At 42.5% G+C, this 15,350-nt stretch overlaps 1 protein-coding gene and 1 long non-coding RNA gene across 2 annotated transcripts; both read left to right on the top strand.

Annotated features, from left to right (window-relative positions):
* The first annotated feature begins 2,194 nt into the window (after positions 1–2,194).
* Positions 2,195–2,938, top strand: LOC112431172 (uncharacterized). Its single transcript, XR_003022390.2, has 3 exons — positions 2,195–2,375; positions 2,606–2,768; positions 2,849–2,938. It is a non-coding gene; the product is annotated as an uncharacterized LOC112431172 (long non-coding RNA).
* Positions 2,939–10,477: 7,539 nt separating this feature from the next.
* LOC112431176 (complement C1q tumor necrosis factor-related protein 3-like) lies at positions 10,478–13,438 on the top strand. The gene is made up of 4 exons (XM_024799731.2): positions 10,478–10,674; positions 10,870–10,941; positions 12,681–12,815; positions 12,913–13,438. The coding sequence occupies exons 1-4, from the start codon at positions 10,593–10,595 to the stop codon at positions 13,194–13,196; spliced, it is 573 nt and encodes a 190-aa protein (XP_024655499.2). The 5' UTR covers positions 10,478–10,592; the 3' UTR covers positions 13,197–13,438.
* Positions 13,439–15,350: the final 1,912 nt, after the last annotated feature.

Raw genomic sequence — 15,350 nt, forward strand, 5'->3', positions numbered from 1 at the left:
GGCTGCTGAGGTCCCGAACAAATAGACTCAAGGACAGCTTTTACAACAGGGCAATAGCCCTGATCAATGCAAACAGCTGACCTGACTGGATACCTCCCTGGACTTTTTAGGGGGGAGGTAACAATGTTTAAAACGATAACAATAATATTTATATTTATAACAAGGTGCAATAATAATTAATGTGCAATAATAACAGTGTGCAATACACATACACTTATTCTTCTTTTTTATACTAAGTTAATATACTGTGTTGTGTTGTTTGTGTTACGTTGTGATGTGTCATATCGTGTCGTGTTGTGTTATATGTAGTGCCGACGTAGGACAGTTTTCCAATTTCATTGTACTACTGTACTATGTATGACTGTGCAATGACAATAAAGAGTTATCTTATCTTATCTTATTTAATCTTTCTCCAAAAGACATTTCACTCGTCCATGACGAGGAGCTGCGACTTTCACTCGGGCTTCAAGATGTCGATTTTGGAACAGTTGCTTCTTTCTTAGTCAGCATGCTCACAGTCCATGGTTATATAACACTGGCTTCACTGTGGATGGTGATGCTCGAGTTGCAGCAGTTTCCAGTTCATGGCAGAGTTGAGCCTTTGTGATGGACACAAAGTACCTTTGCATTATTAACAGCTGGAAAGCTGATGAAACACATTTGATTTTGCTCCACAAAGTGAAATGAAACAGAAAATCACAACATGAAGAATAAAGAAATGAAACCAAAAGAGCAAGTTAGGTATGTTAAATTAGTCAAAACAGGTTTGACTCGCTGTGTCGGTGTGGGTGTGGACTCTAGTAGGTGTACAAATATCTGCAGACAGAAGGGCATTAGCACAAGAACCACCGCTCATCTTCATCCACACTTTAAGGAATCATGGAGGTTTCAACATTAAAGAAAATGATAGATGGTTTGTGTCTCTGCGAAGACGTTAAGGTAGAAAAAACAGGTCTCATCATTGATGGTAATGCTCTGTACTATTCTTTGTATTATACATCCGATCCAAAGCTGGACCAGCGCTGTGGAGGGGATTATCCTGGATTCAAACATGAGGTCTGCAAGTTCTTTAAGACTCTGCAGGACTGTGAAGTCAATCCGTACGTCATCCTGGATGGAGGCTCAGGGCCCGAGAAGCATGAACACAATGTGTCTCGTCTAAAATATAAACTGAAAAAAGCAAAGACAGTAGCAGAGACAGAGCCTGACGGCACTGTACCAGAGGCATGTAGTGTCTTACCACCTCTGGTCAAAGATGTCTTCATAGAAATCTTAAGGGAAAAAGGCATAGAGTTTAAAGTGTGTTTAGGAGAGGCAGACCCTGAGGTTGTTTCTGCTGCAAATCAGAAACAATGTGCTGTGCTGTCCATTGACAAAGATTTTTACATCTTTGATGTGCACAAAGGTTTCCTTTATCTCGACAACTTTGAGTGGAAAAAAGAAGAAGATGGAAAAATTCCTGCTAAGATCTACACACGTTCAACGTTTTGTGAGCATTTTGAATTGGACCCTGCTCTCATGCCAGTCTTTGCTTCAATAGCAGGAAATGATTATTCAAGATTAGAAGACTATGGCGCTTTTGCAAAGGAATCATCTTCACCTGGTGAGTGCAGCATTAAAAGACTGGATGGTATGCTCGGCTTTTTAAGTAAAGTGAACCTGGATGGCTTGGACGACTCACAGAAGAGAGAACGTGCTCTGAGTAAAGCTTTAAATCATGTTGGTAAAAAAGAGAACCAAACATTCAAACTCGCCATTCAAAAATATGTTAAACCAGAAAAAACAAGTTCTAAGTTGCCACCATGGGTGTGTGAAAAAGTTGAGCGTGGAGAACTCACCACTTTTGTCACAAGTGTTGTGGATTGGAAGACAATCCTGCTGACCCCACTTGTGGAGGACTTTTCACAGAGTAGTAGTTACACAGCTGCTTACCGCATCAGACAGTACTTCTATGGACTGTTAACAGGAGGTGAGGTTACTGAATATGGCAGGGATGGAGAAGAGATCAAATACTACCGTGTCCCATCAATACTTCCCAGCAGTGATGAACAGAAACAACTGAGACTACAGCGTCTGAATGAGGTACTGAGGTTAATCATTAAATATGTGTTTAATTACTCTGACAGGCAGACGTGTTTCTGTGGTACATGTGAGCATCTTATCTGTGCAGGCTCCTGAGCGTTTGCGTCGCAGGGTGTTTGAAGAAGCTCTGCAGGTTCAGACTTCAGACTTAGAAAACATCCCCGACCAGCTGAAGCTGCCAGTCTGTGTGACTGTTTTCTGGTTTAAGAAGCTACAGCACCACCCAAAGCCTGAAACTGTAAACTGCCTCCATGCTCTCCTGCTGTGGTTAGTGTGTGAGCCCGATGGTCCAGGTTAGTCTCACTGGGTAACATGATGGATATCTACAATGACATGCATTTATTGGTGTAAGAAGCAGTCAGCAGATGGACTGTAGTCAGAGTTCCTGTATTCAGAGTTCCTCTAAACAGATTTTGTGTGACAGCAGCAGCACTGATGCTTCCACATCAGTCTGAACAAGAAGAGAAACTGCTGCTGGTCTCTGGTTCTTGGGCACCAAAACTTTGTCTTACTTTGTCTGTAGAGGACGAGTTTGAGAGGAAGATGAAAGCTTTAAAGGATGAAGGTGTGCGTAACTGGCAGCCACGTGTGGCTCATGCTTTCAGCCAATGGCAGTGCTGCATGAGGCAGAGCCTCCACCTGAACCAGCTGCTGTGTTCCCCTCTACCAGAACCTCAGTGTGCACGGTAAACAGCAGACCAATGATGTGCTCCACAGATGTTTAACCCACTTCATTAACTTTAACTGTGGTTTTCTGCTTTGTCAGACTTTACTGTGGACCTCTCCTTCATCGGCTGGCAGATGAAGACACGATTAAACAACTACAGAAAACACTGAAAGGACAAAAGAAGGAAATATATAAAAATTTAAAGACCATTCTTAATCCAACAACTACTGAGGAGGGCTCCTCAAGTGAGGAAGGATGTTAACAACTGGTGTTATTGAGGAAGACGGCATCCATCCCACTTTGGATGGTGCAGCTCTCCTTTCTAGACATCTGGATGAATTTATCCAGAATTAAAACCAGAAAATAGAGTTAAGGGCTTACATGCAACTCTGAACAGTCCCTCGTCCTGTCACCTACCCCCAAAACCCTGTCCTCACAGAGGCTGTGACTCCATAACACCAAAGAGCCAAGACAGCTAAATGTGGTTCACTGAATATATTATTTTTACAGTAAAAGTTAAGAACACAAAGAAATGAGTGACGCAGTTTAAAGATCGATGGCTTCCTCTCCTCCTCCCTCCTTTTGTCTTTGGGTAAAGATGATAACATTTTAGAAACTAAAACTAATGCACAACTAAAACACAATCCTACTTCTAAATGAAATACAGGAAGTAGAAATAAAGTGAAATAAAGAGCTGTCGGTGTGGTTTTACGTTGTTTTACTCAGTAGTTGAACTGAACCGAATCAAATTTAGCTAATGAGCAGCAGGAACCTGAAGAAAGCAGCAACATGGATTCTAGTCAGGTGTTTAATGAGCAGCTGAGAGAGGAGAGAAGAATTTATCAGGGAAATGAGGCAGACATTAGTAGCCGGTGTTCATTAACCCCACATTGTCTGCACAGGATAACTCACATGCACAACAGCCAATAAGAGCTCAGGCCATAAGACGTCCACATGCAGGAAACACCTCGATTTCACCTTCTTGTTATTATTTTGTGTCTACAGTGTGACCATGCAGAGGCCCACAAATCTGGAATAATATTGAAAGCTCTTTAAAAACTGTTAACGCCTTTCTCTGTATTCAAACGGACGCAAGGATTGTGTGTTGCAAGGATTTTTCAAAACTTGTAATCGAAGTGCTATTATTTCCAGTTCTCACTGACTTCATGTATTGGAGTAGCATTTTATGTTAGAACTTCTAGTATAACTTTAGGGCGTTTAGTGATTTAGGTTAGTACGATAATGTACATTGGGTACTGATGGGTTTAGATTTTATTATTGTCATTTGTATTACGAAATATTTAACCACACATGCTTAGAGGTGTATAATCAATTGTGTAGTGGTAGGTTGTGTGATCTTTAACAGGCTGCAAAGGCTTGGTGTGTATTCCACACTGGAATGCACACCTACATCCTGGGAGCATGGGAAGAGGTCGTACCTTGTCTTATTGTTTTATGGTAGGATTATTGTAGCTATGTCTGTTTTAGTTTAAGTGCTTCTTTACATATAGATGAACTGCTGGACTTCCTCACCGTGTTATCTAGGGTGAACCATCTAGGGTGAGGGGGGGTCTACCCTCTTCCTGACCAAGGATGTTGCCTTTGTGCTTTTACGTATATGACCCTTTGATCAGCAGTACCACACACACACACACACACACACACACACACACACACACACACGTAGGAAAATATTTAGTATACACATCCAGGAATGCATACACTATTATATATTGTACATATATTTATTAGTTTCAGGTTGGCCATTCTTGTATTTTGCTCGTTTGTGTTGTTGTGTTTGCACATCTCTGTTGCTTGTGGGGCTCGCACACAAGAATTTCACTCGCATGTGCTGTGCCAGTGTGCCTGCACATGTGATGTGACAATAAAAGTGATTTGATTTGATTTGACACACACACACACAGTATTCTTTGTTCACATGTATAGCTATGTAAGATGCTATATGTTAATGACCCTATGCATATTCATGTAACCACAATAAAAGGAGTGCTGTGGGGAGCCTGGCTGAGAGTCTGACAGAGGTCAAGTGGTGGGACGACGCTTGGCTCCAGGCAGGTCTCCTCATGCATGGGTAAACCAGAGAACTTTGGTGCCTTGTGTCTTGCTTTTTGCTGCGTAGCAGATTGTCCTTAACGTTCCAGCGAATAGGTTTATGCTACAAACCTATCAGGTACTATATATGTATTGTCTGTATATAATCTGGCGTTTGGGCCAAATGACTATTACAACCAAATATGTTTTTTGCTAATCTTTTAGAGCACTTTGTAAAATGTTTTTGAATAAAGTTACACGTTAATAATCAAGACAGTTTGATCTTGATCCATGTGAACTATCCAGATGAAGCTGGAGGTGAAGAATAAAGCTGTGTGTCTGTGTGTGTCGGTGCTGATGTTTTCCCGTCATCTCAGTTTTCCTGGTTAAAAGTAAACAGAATCTCAGACAGGAGTCCTGACAGCCACTCACTTTCGTCTCAGTTATGTGATGACATGTGTCATCAGCTAAAAGCTCTGCAGGGAAATGTTTTCCCTTTAGTGTGCACAGCTCTGCACTGTGGAAGAACACAGCTATTACAACCAATAAGTTTTCATTTTCTAGTCTTCATGAGTCAGGTTATTGATTATCTGCAGCAAGGCTTGTCACGGGGCCGAGTGGCCTGTACTGAACAGGACTCAGGTGCAGAAACCCAGAGCAGAGACAGCAGATGATGTAACAATTTATTAGGTTTAAGTGCAAAAAAGAAAACGTAGCAAAGACAAAAAAAAAACAATAAGACGTGGAGTTTGACGAGGCGTGGCCTGGGGAACGTGGCTAGGGCGAGGGAATGAGGCCTGAGATGTGGAGTGGAGCTGAGCAGGGAACAGTCACACTGAAGAGAGAAGATAGAGTTAGGGAGGTAGTGGAGGCAGCTCTGAAGTGGCCAGTTGTAAGAGCAGCAATTCTTACTTGCAGTTAGGGACCTGGAGTGTTTGAGAGGGGGGGTGATGAGAATCCAGGGGAGGCTGAGTGGCATGGAAAGGCTGGCCTGAGATCCGGGGCTTCAGATGGAGTGTGATGGCAGGAGGGCAGGCAGGTGAGGCACAGAGAGATTTTCAGAATGATTGCTTGGTATCCTGAGTCCGGAGGTGGAGCGTGAGCCAAGGTGAATACAGCAACTGCAGCACAAGAGAGTCGTGTTAACAAGATAGATCACAGCAAGAACTTGAAGTATAAGGCCTGTTACCAACATGTGTTGATGACGAACTGGCAGTGAATGAACATCAACGTGTGGTTTAAATCCCTCTGGCTTGATTGCCTGCAATAGGCTCCAGATGTGCAGGAGCTGGAGTTGGCCCTGCCCAGGGGCGGATCCCAGGTTAGTTCAGGAGCCTTATGGAAATTCCAGCCACCCACCGCAGACCATGACAAGGCTACTGACAGGAAATTGAAAGAGAGAGCAGTGTGGTTCATCTGACAGAGAAACATGTTACATTGGACAAATATCACTGCTGGTTGTGAAAATTCGTCAGTAACCGAACAACATGTCACAGATTAAGTGATTGTGCAGGTGTGTGCTGTAATTTGTTTTCAGTTCTATCAGACATGTGCTGTAAAAGAAACCAGAAGAAAAACTGTGGAAAAGAGACACAATACAAAAGTATTTGTGATTATTTGTGACAATAGAAAATGTTATTGAAGGAAAATAACATTCTCATTTTTAAATACAACCTGACAAATTGTCATGTCTGTGTGTAGGCAGGCAGGAGGAGAGGACCCAAAATGCAGGACTCAAGGAAGCGGAAGAAACTCAAAATACACAGCTTTATTGCTGGGATGAAGCAGAACAGAAAAACACTAACTGTTCTGGATTCAAATATTGGGGATGGATACAAGAGGAAAAACCACAATAACAACACTGGTCCGGTCGGGTTGAGTCAAACGATGATTTTAATGATCACACGCGTGGGAGATGGACACTGATGCAGACAGCATCAGATCTCAAAATGGTGGAGCATTGCTCAAACTCTTATAGCCTCTGGTGCCTCCACCTTATCATAAAAGCCTAAACATTCACATGCTTTCTCTCACACAGCGCCTAAGCTACGACCTTGGCTCCCTGTTTATCTGCTCCTGCTGAGATGGGGCAGAAAACTCCAGCATGTTCTCTTCTAATCAGACAAATAAGGCGATGACTTTCTGCGAACAGTATTTCTTATAACTCAGCAGTATAATGCATCATAAACAATATCATTCATTCACAATAAATCAACAGTCTAATGTAATGCAAATCAGTTTAACTAATGCAATAGTTATCAGCTTCTTCTAATTCAGGAGAATAATGCAAACTAAAACTACATAATAATTCACCATCTTTAATTAGGGGTCTAACATGGCATAAAATAATATTATAATCCTACACCGTCTGGGGCGTTGTCCTGAATCAGCAGAAGTGTCTGGCAGAAAGTTTGAATGGGACTGCGAGAAGCATGAGGTGTGTGTGAGCCAGCCTCGAGGGGCGGGGTCACAGGCGGAACGAACGAGGAGTAAAATGTGTGTGTGAGAGAGAAAGGAAGGTGGGGGCGAGTGACCAGGCTGTGAGTGTGTGTGAGAGAGAAAGAAAGGTGGGGGCGAGTGACCAGCCTGTGAGTGTGTGTGAGAGAGAAAGGAAGGTGGGGGCGAGTGACCAGGCTGTGAGTGTGTGTGAGAGAGAAAGAAAGGTGGGGGCGAGTGACCAGGCTGTGAGTGTGTGTGAGAGAGAAAGAAAGGTGGGGGCGAGTGACCAGGCTGTGAGTGTGTGTGAGAGAGAAAGAAAGGTGGGGGCGAGTGACCAGCCTGTGAGTGTGTGTGAGAGAGAAAGAAAGGTGGGGGCGAGTGACCAGGCTGTGAGTGTGTGTGAATTCCTGGATGACAAAAGAGGGAGAAAAGTAGGTCAGTTGATGTTCTGTGAAATAATAATAGTCAAGAAATCAAAGTGATCAAATAGGAGAAAGTGAACTAAAGTAAATAAAGAAAACTAAAACAGTGGATTAGTGTTAAGGTAATGAAAATAAATTGCTAAAATTAACAGTGACATTTAAAGGTGATCAAGTATTCAAGGATGAATGGAGGATTTGATGGCTGACTGTTGACTGAGCTGTTGGGTGAAAGGACAAAGATTTGTGTTTGCGATTAAGACCAAATAAAAATTTCATTTTTGGGGTTTAAAGTCAGTAGAGTTCAAAACAAAATAAGCAGAGATGTGTTGCTTTAGGAGTGATGAAAACATATGCAGTCACAGTGAATAATGAAAGTCTCTCAGTCTGTCGTTTACAGGTGGGGAACGGACCTGGATCAATTCTCCACGGGCAGCAGTCGGAAGAAAAGGTTAAGATCATTAGAAAGAAAAAATAGAAACACTCAGCCAGAATTTTGGCTGAATTGTTTTGCAGCTCCCCGTCCTCATCCTGAACGAGCAAGCTCCAAGGAAGCTGATCTCTCCCTGAAGACACCGAGTGCAGTTCCAGAAGCACGAGCATGAACATCAACAGTGGACAGGAGGCCAAGAGACAATCTGAGCAGAGAGGTCCAGCAGCGCTGTGGGCAAACGGCATCAGGAAGAGAAGAACCACCATCTAGATTGGATGGATGGAGATGCGTTTCCAGCAAGCTGCAACCTCACTGTGTGTGAAGGACTTTTGAGAAGACTGTCTGAGTTTGGAGTGAGATGGCAATGAAAGAGACAGTGGGACAAAGAGAGACACGGGACAAAGAGGTCAAAGGAGCTTGCATAGAAAAGCGTCTGGACTTCTTTAAGTTGCTTGAAGACGTTTCACCTCTCATCCGAGAAGCTTCTTCAGTTCTAAGGTCAAATGGTGGAGAGTCCCAGATATAAACCTAGTGGGAGTTTCCCCCCACAGAGGGACAAAAGGACCCCCTGATGATCCTCTAATCGCCTGAGCCAAGGTGTGAAACTGGGCGTGGGTCCCAATCAGCCAGAGTTTCGGGTGAGCTCATTGTGAAACCTGGCCCCACCTTATCATGTGATTTCCTGAGGTCAGATGGCCCAGGATGTGAGTGGGCGTTAAGGCGTCTGGGAAGGATCTCAAAACTGGATTATAGATGGCAGAGAGAGGACTCCCACTCACAGACCAGTTCATACCTGAAACCAGTTTAGACCAGTCTAAATCTCAAACCACAGTATATGAGTCTACAACTCATATACTGATCGTGGCTCAAGAGTTGGGTGTTCGCCTTGTAATTGCAAGGTTGCCGGTTCGAGCCCCGGCTTGGACAGTCTCGGCCGTTGTGTCCTTGGGCAAGACACTTCACCCGTTGCCTACTGGTGGTGGTCAGAGGGCCCGGTGGCGCCAGTGTCCGGCAGCCTCGCCTCTGTCAGTGCGCCCCAGGGCAGCTGTGGCTACAATGTAGCTGCCATCACCAGTGTGTGAATGTGTGGATGACTGAATGTGTAAAGTGCTTTGGGGTCCTTAGGGACTAGAAAAGCACTATACACATGCAGACCATTTACTAACACACACACATGGAATGAAGCTCATTAGGATCAAACACAATTTTAAGTAGGTAACACTGTTACCATCATCCTGCCTGGTTTATCGAGTGGGGTGAGAACTGACACATAGACGACTGAATTAGTATTATTTTGGGGAACATGATAGCAGGGTGAACAGAGTCCTGCAGCCAGAGTTTGAATGAGTGAAACTGGCAGATTTTTGTTTGGTTTTGTTTTTGTTTCTGAAGTATGGGGAAGGTCTTACCATGGCACCAAGTTTTAGAGTTGGTGTTTTCTCACCTATAAGAGAAAGAATATTCTGTGACAAGTCCTAAGACCGGGCTTCGGTTTTTTCATCTACTTTTGTTTTGTAGTTTTATCTTTTATTTTTCATTTGTGCACTGATTTCTGTTTGTCAATTTCTTTTCTTTAAGCAGATCTGCACAACGGGAATTAAAAGTGCTATACGACCTGTCGAGAAAACCGTTGCAAGTGAGTTTCTCCACATTAAAATGGGCTCTGGAGAAAGCCACTTATCTGGGACAATTAGAAAATGAGAGTCGCTGCCTAAAAAGGATTCAGCGAGGTAATCCGATCTAAAGTTCTTTTTCTTTTTGAAATGACGTCATTTTGCTGAGGGCGGAGATCTAAATGCGACGATGGGTTCCACTATCAGCAAAGAAAGAAAGAAAGAATGGATGAATGGATGGAAATAAAAACAAACTGACTGACTGGTAAAAGCTGACAAGACTTGACCACGACTCAAGGTTAACCTCCACCTAGACAGGACGAAAGGGTGGATGAATTTATGTGTTTCCTTTTACAAGAGCAGAAAGATGACAGCAACATCCGAGGTTGATGGTTTAACCTTTTAAATGCCATTTTTATGTTTGTGAATCTACCAGGGGTGTGTTATTCATGGGGTTGTGTTGTGTGTTGCTCACAGAGGTAACTGTGACAAAGTGTGTATACACCTGCGCAGTGCTACCATTTGCATTTTCCCCATTTGGAAATTGTAGCATTAAATTCAACTGACCTGTTTTAACAGCAGTCAACCAAAACACAGAGGTTGATGAGTTCACTATTCCAGTCATGTTTGAGTACTTCCTCGTTTTTTAACAAACTGGGAGGAGTGGGGAAGTAACCTGATGATAGTCCTGCCTCTTGCTGCCATATCATAAAAAGGTCAGATTTGCAGATGAGACAGTTGAACTTCAGATTTCTGGAGACAGGATGGAGACCATCTTGGTTTTCTCTGTGTTGCTTCTGGCCTGCTCTATCTCAGCAGCTCAGACAGCTGAAGATGAGGTCATTCTTAAAAAAAAGATTGCGCTCCTACAGCCATTTACAAGTGACATGGAAGCTGTGCTGACAAGGATAGTCACCTCTTTGGCTGTACAGAAAGAGCAGATCACACTTCTTCAAAAGGAGAATCGAGGTACTAAATTGTGTTAGTTAGTGAGAGACAGCAGCATCAAGAAGCCTTCATATGATCCGCTGTTGTGTTCCAGTTATTTTAAAGAACAGAATTGTATTTCTTGATCATGTAAAGACAGAATCTTAATTACAGGAACACTAAAGCAATCTGAAGACAAGCTGTGCAATCATGTTCCATTTCCTTTTGTTTTGTCAGAACAAGAAGCAAAACTAAAAGAAGTGGAGACACAGAAGACTGAGATTGAGCAGCTGAAGCAGCGGCTACAAGGTACTGTGTGCAAATCCTCAAGGGCAGAATTTCTATAGAGATGTTGTAATATTTATGTTTATGACACAAGTTTGAACGTAAACTGTTGAAATAAAATTGTCTAATTGTCAGCACAAACAGATAAGCACTGCAAATATATTCACTGGGAAGTGATTTAGCATGACTTTTGTCATGCATTTGAATTGCATAGTTATTGGTTCCATCTTCAATAACTTGTCTTTTATATGGAGTGAGAGAAACAGACTGAAGAGACAGCAGGGATAACAACTTTGAAATAAAACTGCTTCATTTCTTCACATAAATCATGATATGAAGCAACATATAGAGCAGGCAATGCAGGACCACGGTCTGATGTCACGGGACCGAGTGGTCAGTACCAAAACTGGACTGAGGTGCAGAAACCCAGGACAGAGAAGGCAGGTAGCTTTACAATATACTCAGTCTTAGAAAATGTGTCAAGAACAAAAAGCAGTGAAAGGTAGAATTTGACATGGCGTGGCCTGGGTAACATGGCTAGGGGGACGTGGAACTAGAAAGGGGAAATGGGCCTGAGATGCAGCCTGGAACAGGGCAGTTAGCAGTCACTTTGCAGGAGGAGCAAAAGAGCCATGAGTGGAGGGTGAGCTGAGCAATGTGGAAAGGCTGACCTGAGGTGAGATCTAGAGGTTGCTGATAGAGTGGTGGCAGCGGGCAGGCAGGTGAGGCATCGAGTGATTTCAAAAATGGTGGTTTGTTATCCTGAGTCCGAGAGAGAACCGTGAGCCAGAGGTTTGAGAGAAGGTGAATCCAGGAACTACAGCATAAGAAAGTAAGGTTATCAAGATTATTCACAAAGGGAGCTTGAAACATGAGAGCCAGCTACCAACATGGATTGATGACAAACTGGCAGTGAATGAAGGTCAGTGGGAGGCTTAAATCAATCTGGGTTGATTGGCTGCAAATCTGCTCCAGGTGTGAGAAACTGGAGGTGGCCCTGCCCAGGGGCGGATCCCAGGTAGACTCAGGAGCCTGACTGAAAATTGCAGCCGCACACCCCGGACCATGACATCTGAAGTGTTTAATGGGAGCTGATGTCACATGCTGCTCCAAATATCCTCTCTAATCATGTTGATGAAGTATTGGTGATACTGGCACATCCTGATGTGCCCATGCTGGCAATAATCGGCTTCTAGTTTAGAATTCATTAGACAAATGTTTTATATATAAAGAATATTAACTGTTAATAGTGGTAAATACGATTGATAATCTAAGAAGGCTTACATAAGTTAATCGAATTATTAGTGAAGTACAGGAATTAAAATGGAGTCAGCGCCTTAAAAAAGGAGTGAAGGTGGAGCAGTGGTGACCCATCACACTGTTACTTTAATTTACTTTATTGATGTATATAGCACTCTTAACACGGTAAAAGCGTGCTTCACAATAATGTAAAACAGATAAACATGAAACAGCACAAAGCTCGTCTAAATATTAGACTATCACTCTCTGTATTTTCTGTGCTGCTGACAAACTGAAGAATCATTAACTTACAGTTTCACAACAGTCTGTTTTTAGTGCAGTGAACACGATGACATTTCTTCAACATGATATCTACATAAACTAATATTTCAAGACTATATCAAAGTAACGCATTTACCAAATGGGGTTTGTGTAACGTGTAGTATTTGAATTCACAGCCTGTACAAAGGAGGTATAACTGTAAAACAGGAAGTTTAAAATAATGACATTTCTCTCTCTCTCAGCCAAACAGGTGGCTTTCTCAGCCTCTCTGGTGGAGCATGGTGGTGGAACTTATACTGGACCATTTAACACAGAGACTACTCTGATCTTCAAACGCGTCGTCACAAACATTGGAAATGCCTACAACCCCTACACAGGTAATAACACTCAATGTCACTTCTCTGCTTTGCTGATGTTCCAGATGTTCTAACAGCTGATTTTTCATGTAATATGGCAAAAACAAATGTCCCACAGGTATTTTCACTGCACCAGTCAGAGGAGTCTACAACTTTGAGTTGACCCTGCATGGACACGGAGACATTGCATATCCTACAGCTGCTAGGTTGTTCATGAATAAAGAGCTCATTTTTACGGCATGGGAACATCAGACAACACTTTCTCCAAGTGCCTCTAATGGTGGCTCACTGCTTCTAGATGCTCAAGATCAGGTGTATGTGCGCCTCTGGGCTGGTGGAAGGATATTTGATGATTACAATTATCATACCAGCTTCAGAGGTCATCTGCTTTTCTCCATGTGAAAGGTGTACCAGCTGCAAACTTCCTGTTTGGGCTGTCTTGTAGCTTTTTCTTTATTTTTTCAGAAGTAAAACAGGAAGTTAATCACCTGCTGGGATTATTTTTCATCTGTCTGTAAATCCAAAATCCAGATACACTAAACAATAATGTCGTTTGGATCTCTCTCTCTTCTGATTTCAAAATTCAATGTGATTCCATTCTGTCATTTCATTCTAATAATATATCATAATAAATCGATGATTAAGCAGCAGAGTTAGTTTCTTTGTGTGTTTTAATTGCCATTATCTCATACTGACAGCAGAAAAGTCTTGTCACAGTTGTGTTTCCAGAACAGAGATCAAACCCGACACATGCTGGGAGTTTGGCCCGATTTAAAATTCTGTGCTGAATCGTTGTAGAGTCAATGATGTCGACGATGACCTACATCAGTACATCACCGCTATTACCTTGTGGTGGTGTCCTGGTGTTTTATATGCACTGCCAGCTGTTAGAAACAAAATACTGGACCCTTTGTTACAGTCAGTTTATTTGTGGGCGTAAGATATTTGTACTTCTAGTTTTACATCTTAGTACGTTCCTTCACATCCAATCTGATTTCAGTAATATCCTTCCTGGAATTTGTTCAAGTTTACCAGTTTTTATTTTGATGCTATGATTTTTTATTCTGTCACTGATAAATTAAAAAATTGCAACAAAAAAGTAGTTGAAAATCCACACTGTAAAACCCAATGCGTTAATTTAACTCAAAACTTTTGGCTAAACTGATTACATAAAATATTTTAAGTAACTAAAACAAACAAAAAAACAAGTTAAATAAACATAATTTATGTAGCTGATTTGGATAAAAAAAATTTAAGTTACACTGATAAATGTTTTTTTGTTATATCCACATTTTTGGTTTGGTACTGTCGCGGTCTGTGGAGGCAGGCCGTGCAGTGGTGTGTGTGGTGGACCCAGGTGCGAACACAGGTGAGGAGACGGAGTGAATTTAAATTGAAAGCGAGCCTTTATTATGGCCGACAACATAGAGGTTAAAGAAGGCAGAAGCACAGTGACTAAACTAAACTATAACTAAACTGGGAAACTAATACTGTGATAAATTATGGAGACTCAGAGAACTATGACCATGACTGCAAAGACTGCCCATGAAAACATGGAGGGTGGGAACACAGACGACGCGACACAGGCTGAATGAAACACAGAGGCTGTATCCCAATCCAGGGTCTGCAGCCTCAACGATCCTCAAGGGCCGCGTACTCAAAGACCGCTAAGGGCGGAAGTGCGAGGCTTGTGTAATGGGATGGTCTAGCCTCCGTTGCGCTGATACTGTTGTTTGTCAATAAAGTTTAAAAAAAAAAAGCCTCCGTCGCGCTGCCCAAGTTGCCTAGCAACCATGATACTAACAGCTGGAAACGTGTCATTCAGCTTTGTGTGACAGAGATGAAGGAGAAAATCTTTTGTTCATGTGTTTGTTTCTACATGAGCTTTGATCATTCTCTGTAAGATGAAGCTCAGCTATTGAACGGCGTGTATTTGAAAGTAAAGGCTTTAAAACCAAGTTAGTACAAACGTCACTAATGTCACATGACTTTGCCGACATGTGGCCAACAGCAATGTTTAATGTTCTTCGTTATTAAACATTTGCACATAAATAAGTGACATAATATTCAGTACTTAAAGTGCACTCTTCGGGCGCCCCTCATCTGCCGTTTTTTTCTGCAAATTTATCCACACCCACCGCCACGCTATGCATTCTGGGATATGTTGGGCCACAAAGTCTACACTGCCACAGCCTTAAAATTCAGGGAAATGAAGGACGCATTTGAGGGCCGCATTTCGAGCAGCCTTTGAATTGGGACAGCCTTCGTCGCGCCGCTGTGACGTAATCGGCCTTAAAATGCGGCCTTTAAGGCTGCAGACCCTGAATTGGGAGACAGCCAGAGACTAAATATACATGAGGGATGATCAAGGGATACATGATACACATGAACCTAAAGACAGGACAGGGAAAGTGAAACTACATACACTGACATTAGACACAGACTTTCAAAGTAAAACAGGAAACATGGGGATTAGACGTGAGCTGAACTGAACATAACCACGCAGACATGACGCATGACAGGTAGACGCACGGACCAGGGAGACTGAATACAGGA

Source organism: Maylandia zebra, linkage group LG3 (assembly GCF_041146795.1).
Source record: "Maylandia zebra isolate NMK-2024a linkage group LG3, Mzebra_GT3a, whole genome shotgun sequence".
Classification (NCBI taxonomy): domain Eukaryota; kingdom Metazoa; phylum Chordata; class Actinopteri; order Cichliformes; family Cichlidae; genus Maylandia; species Maylandia zebra.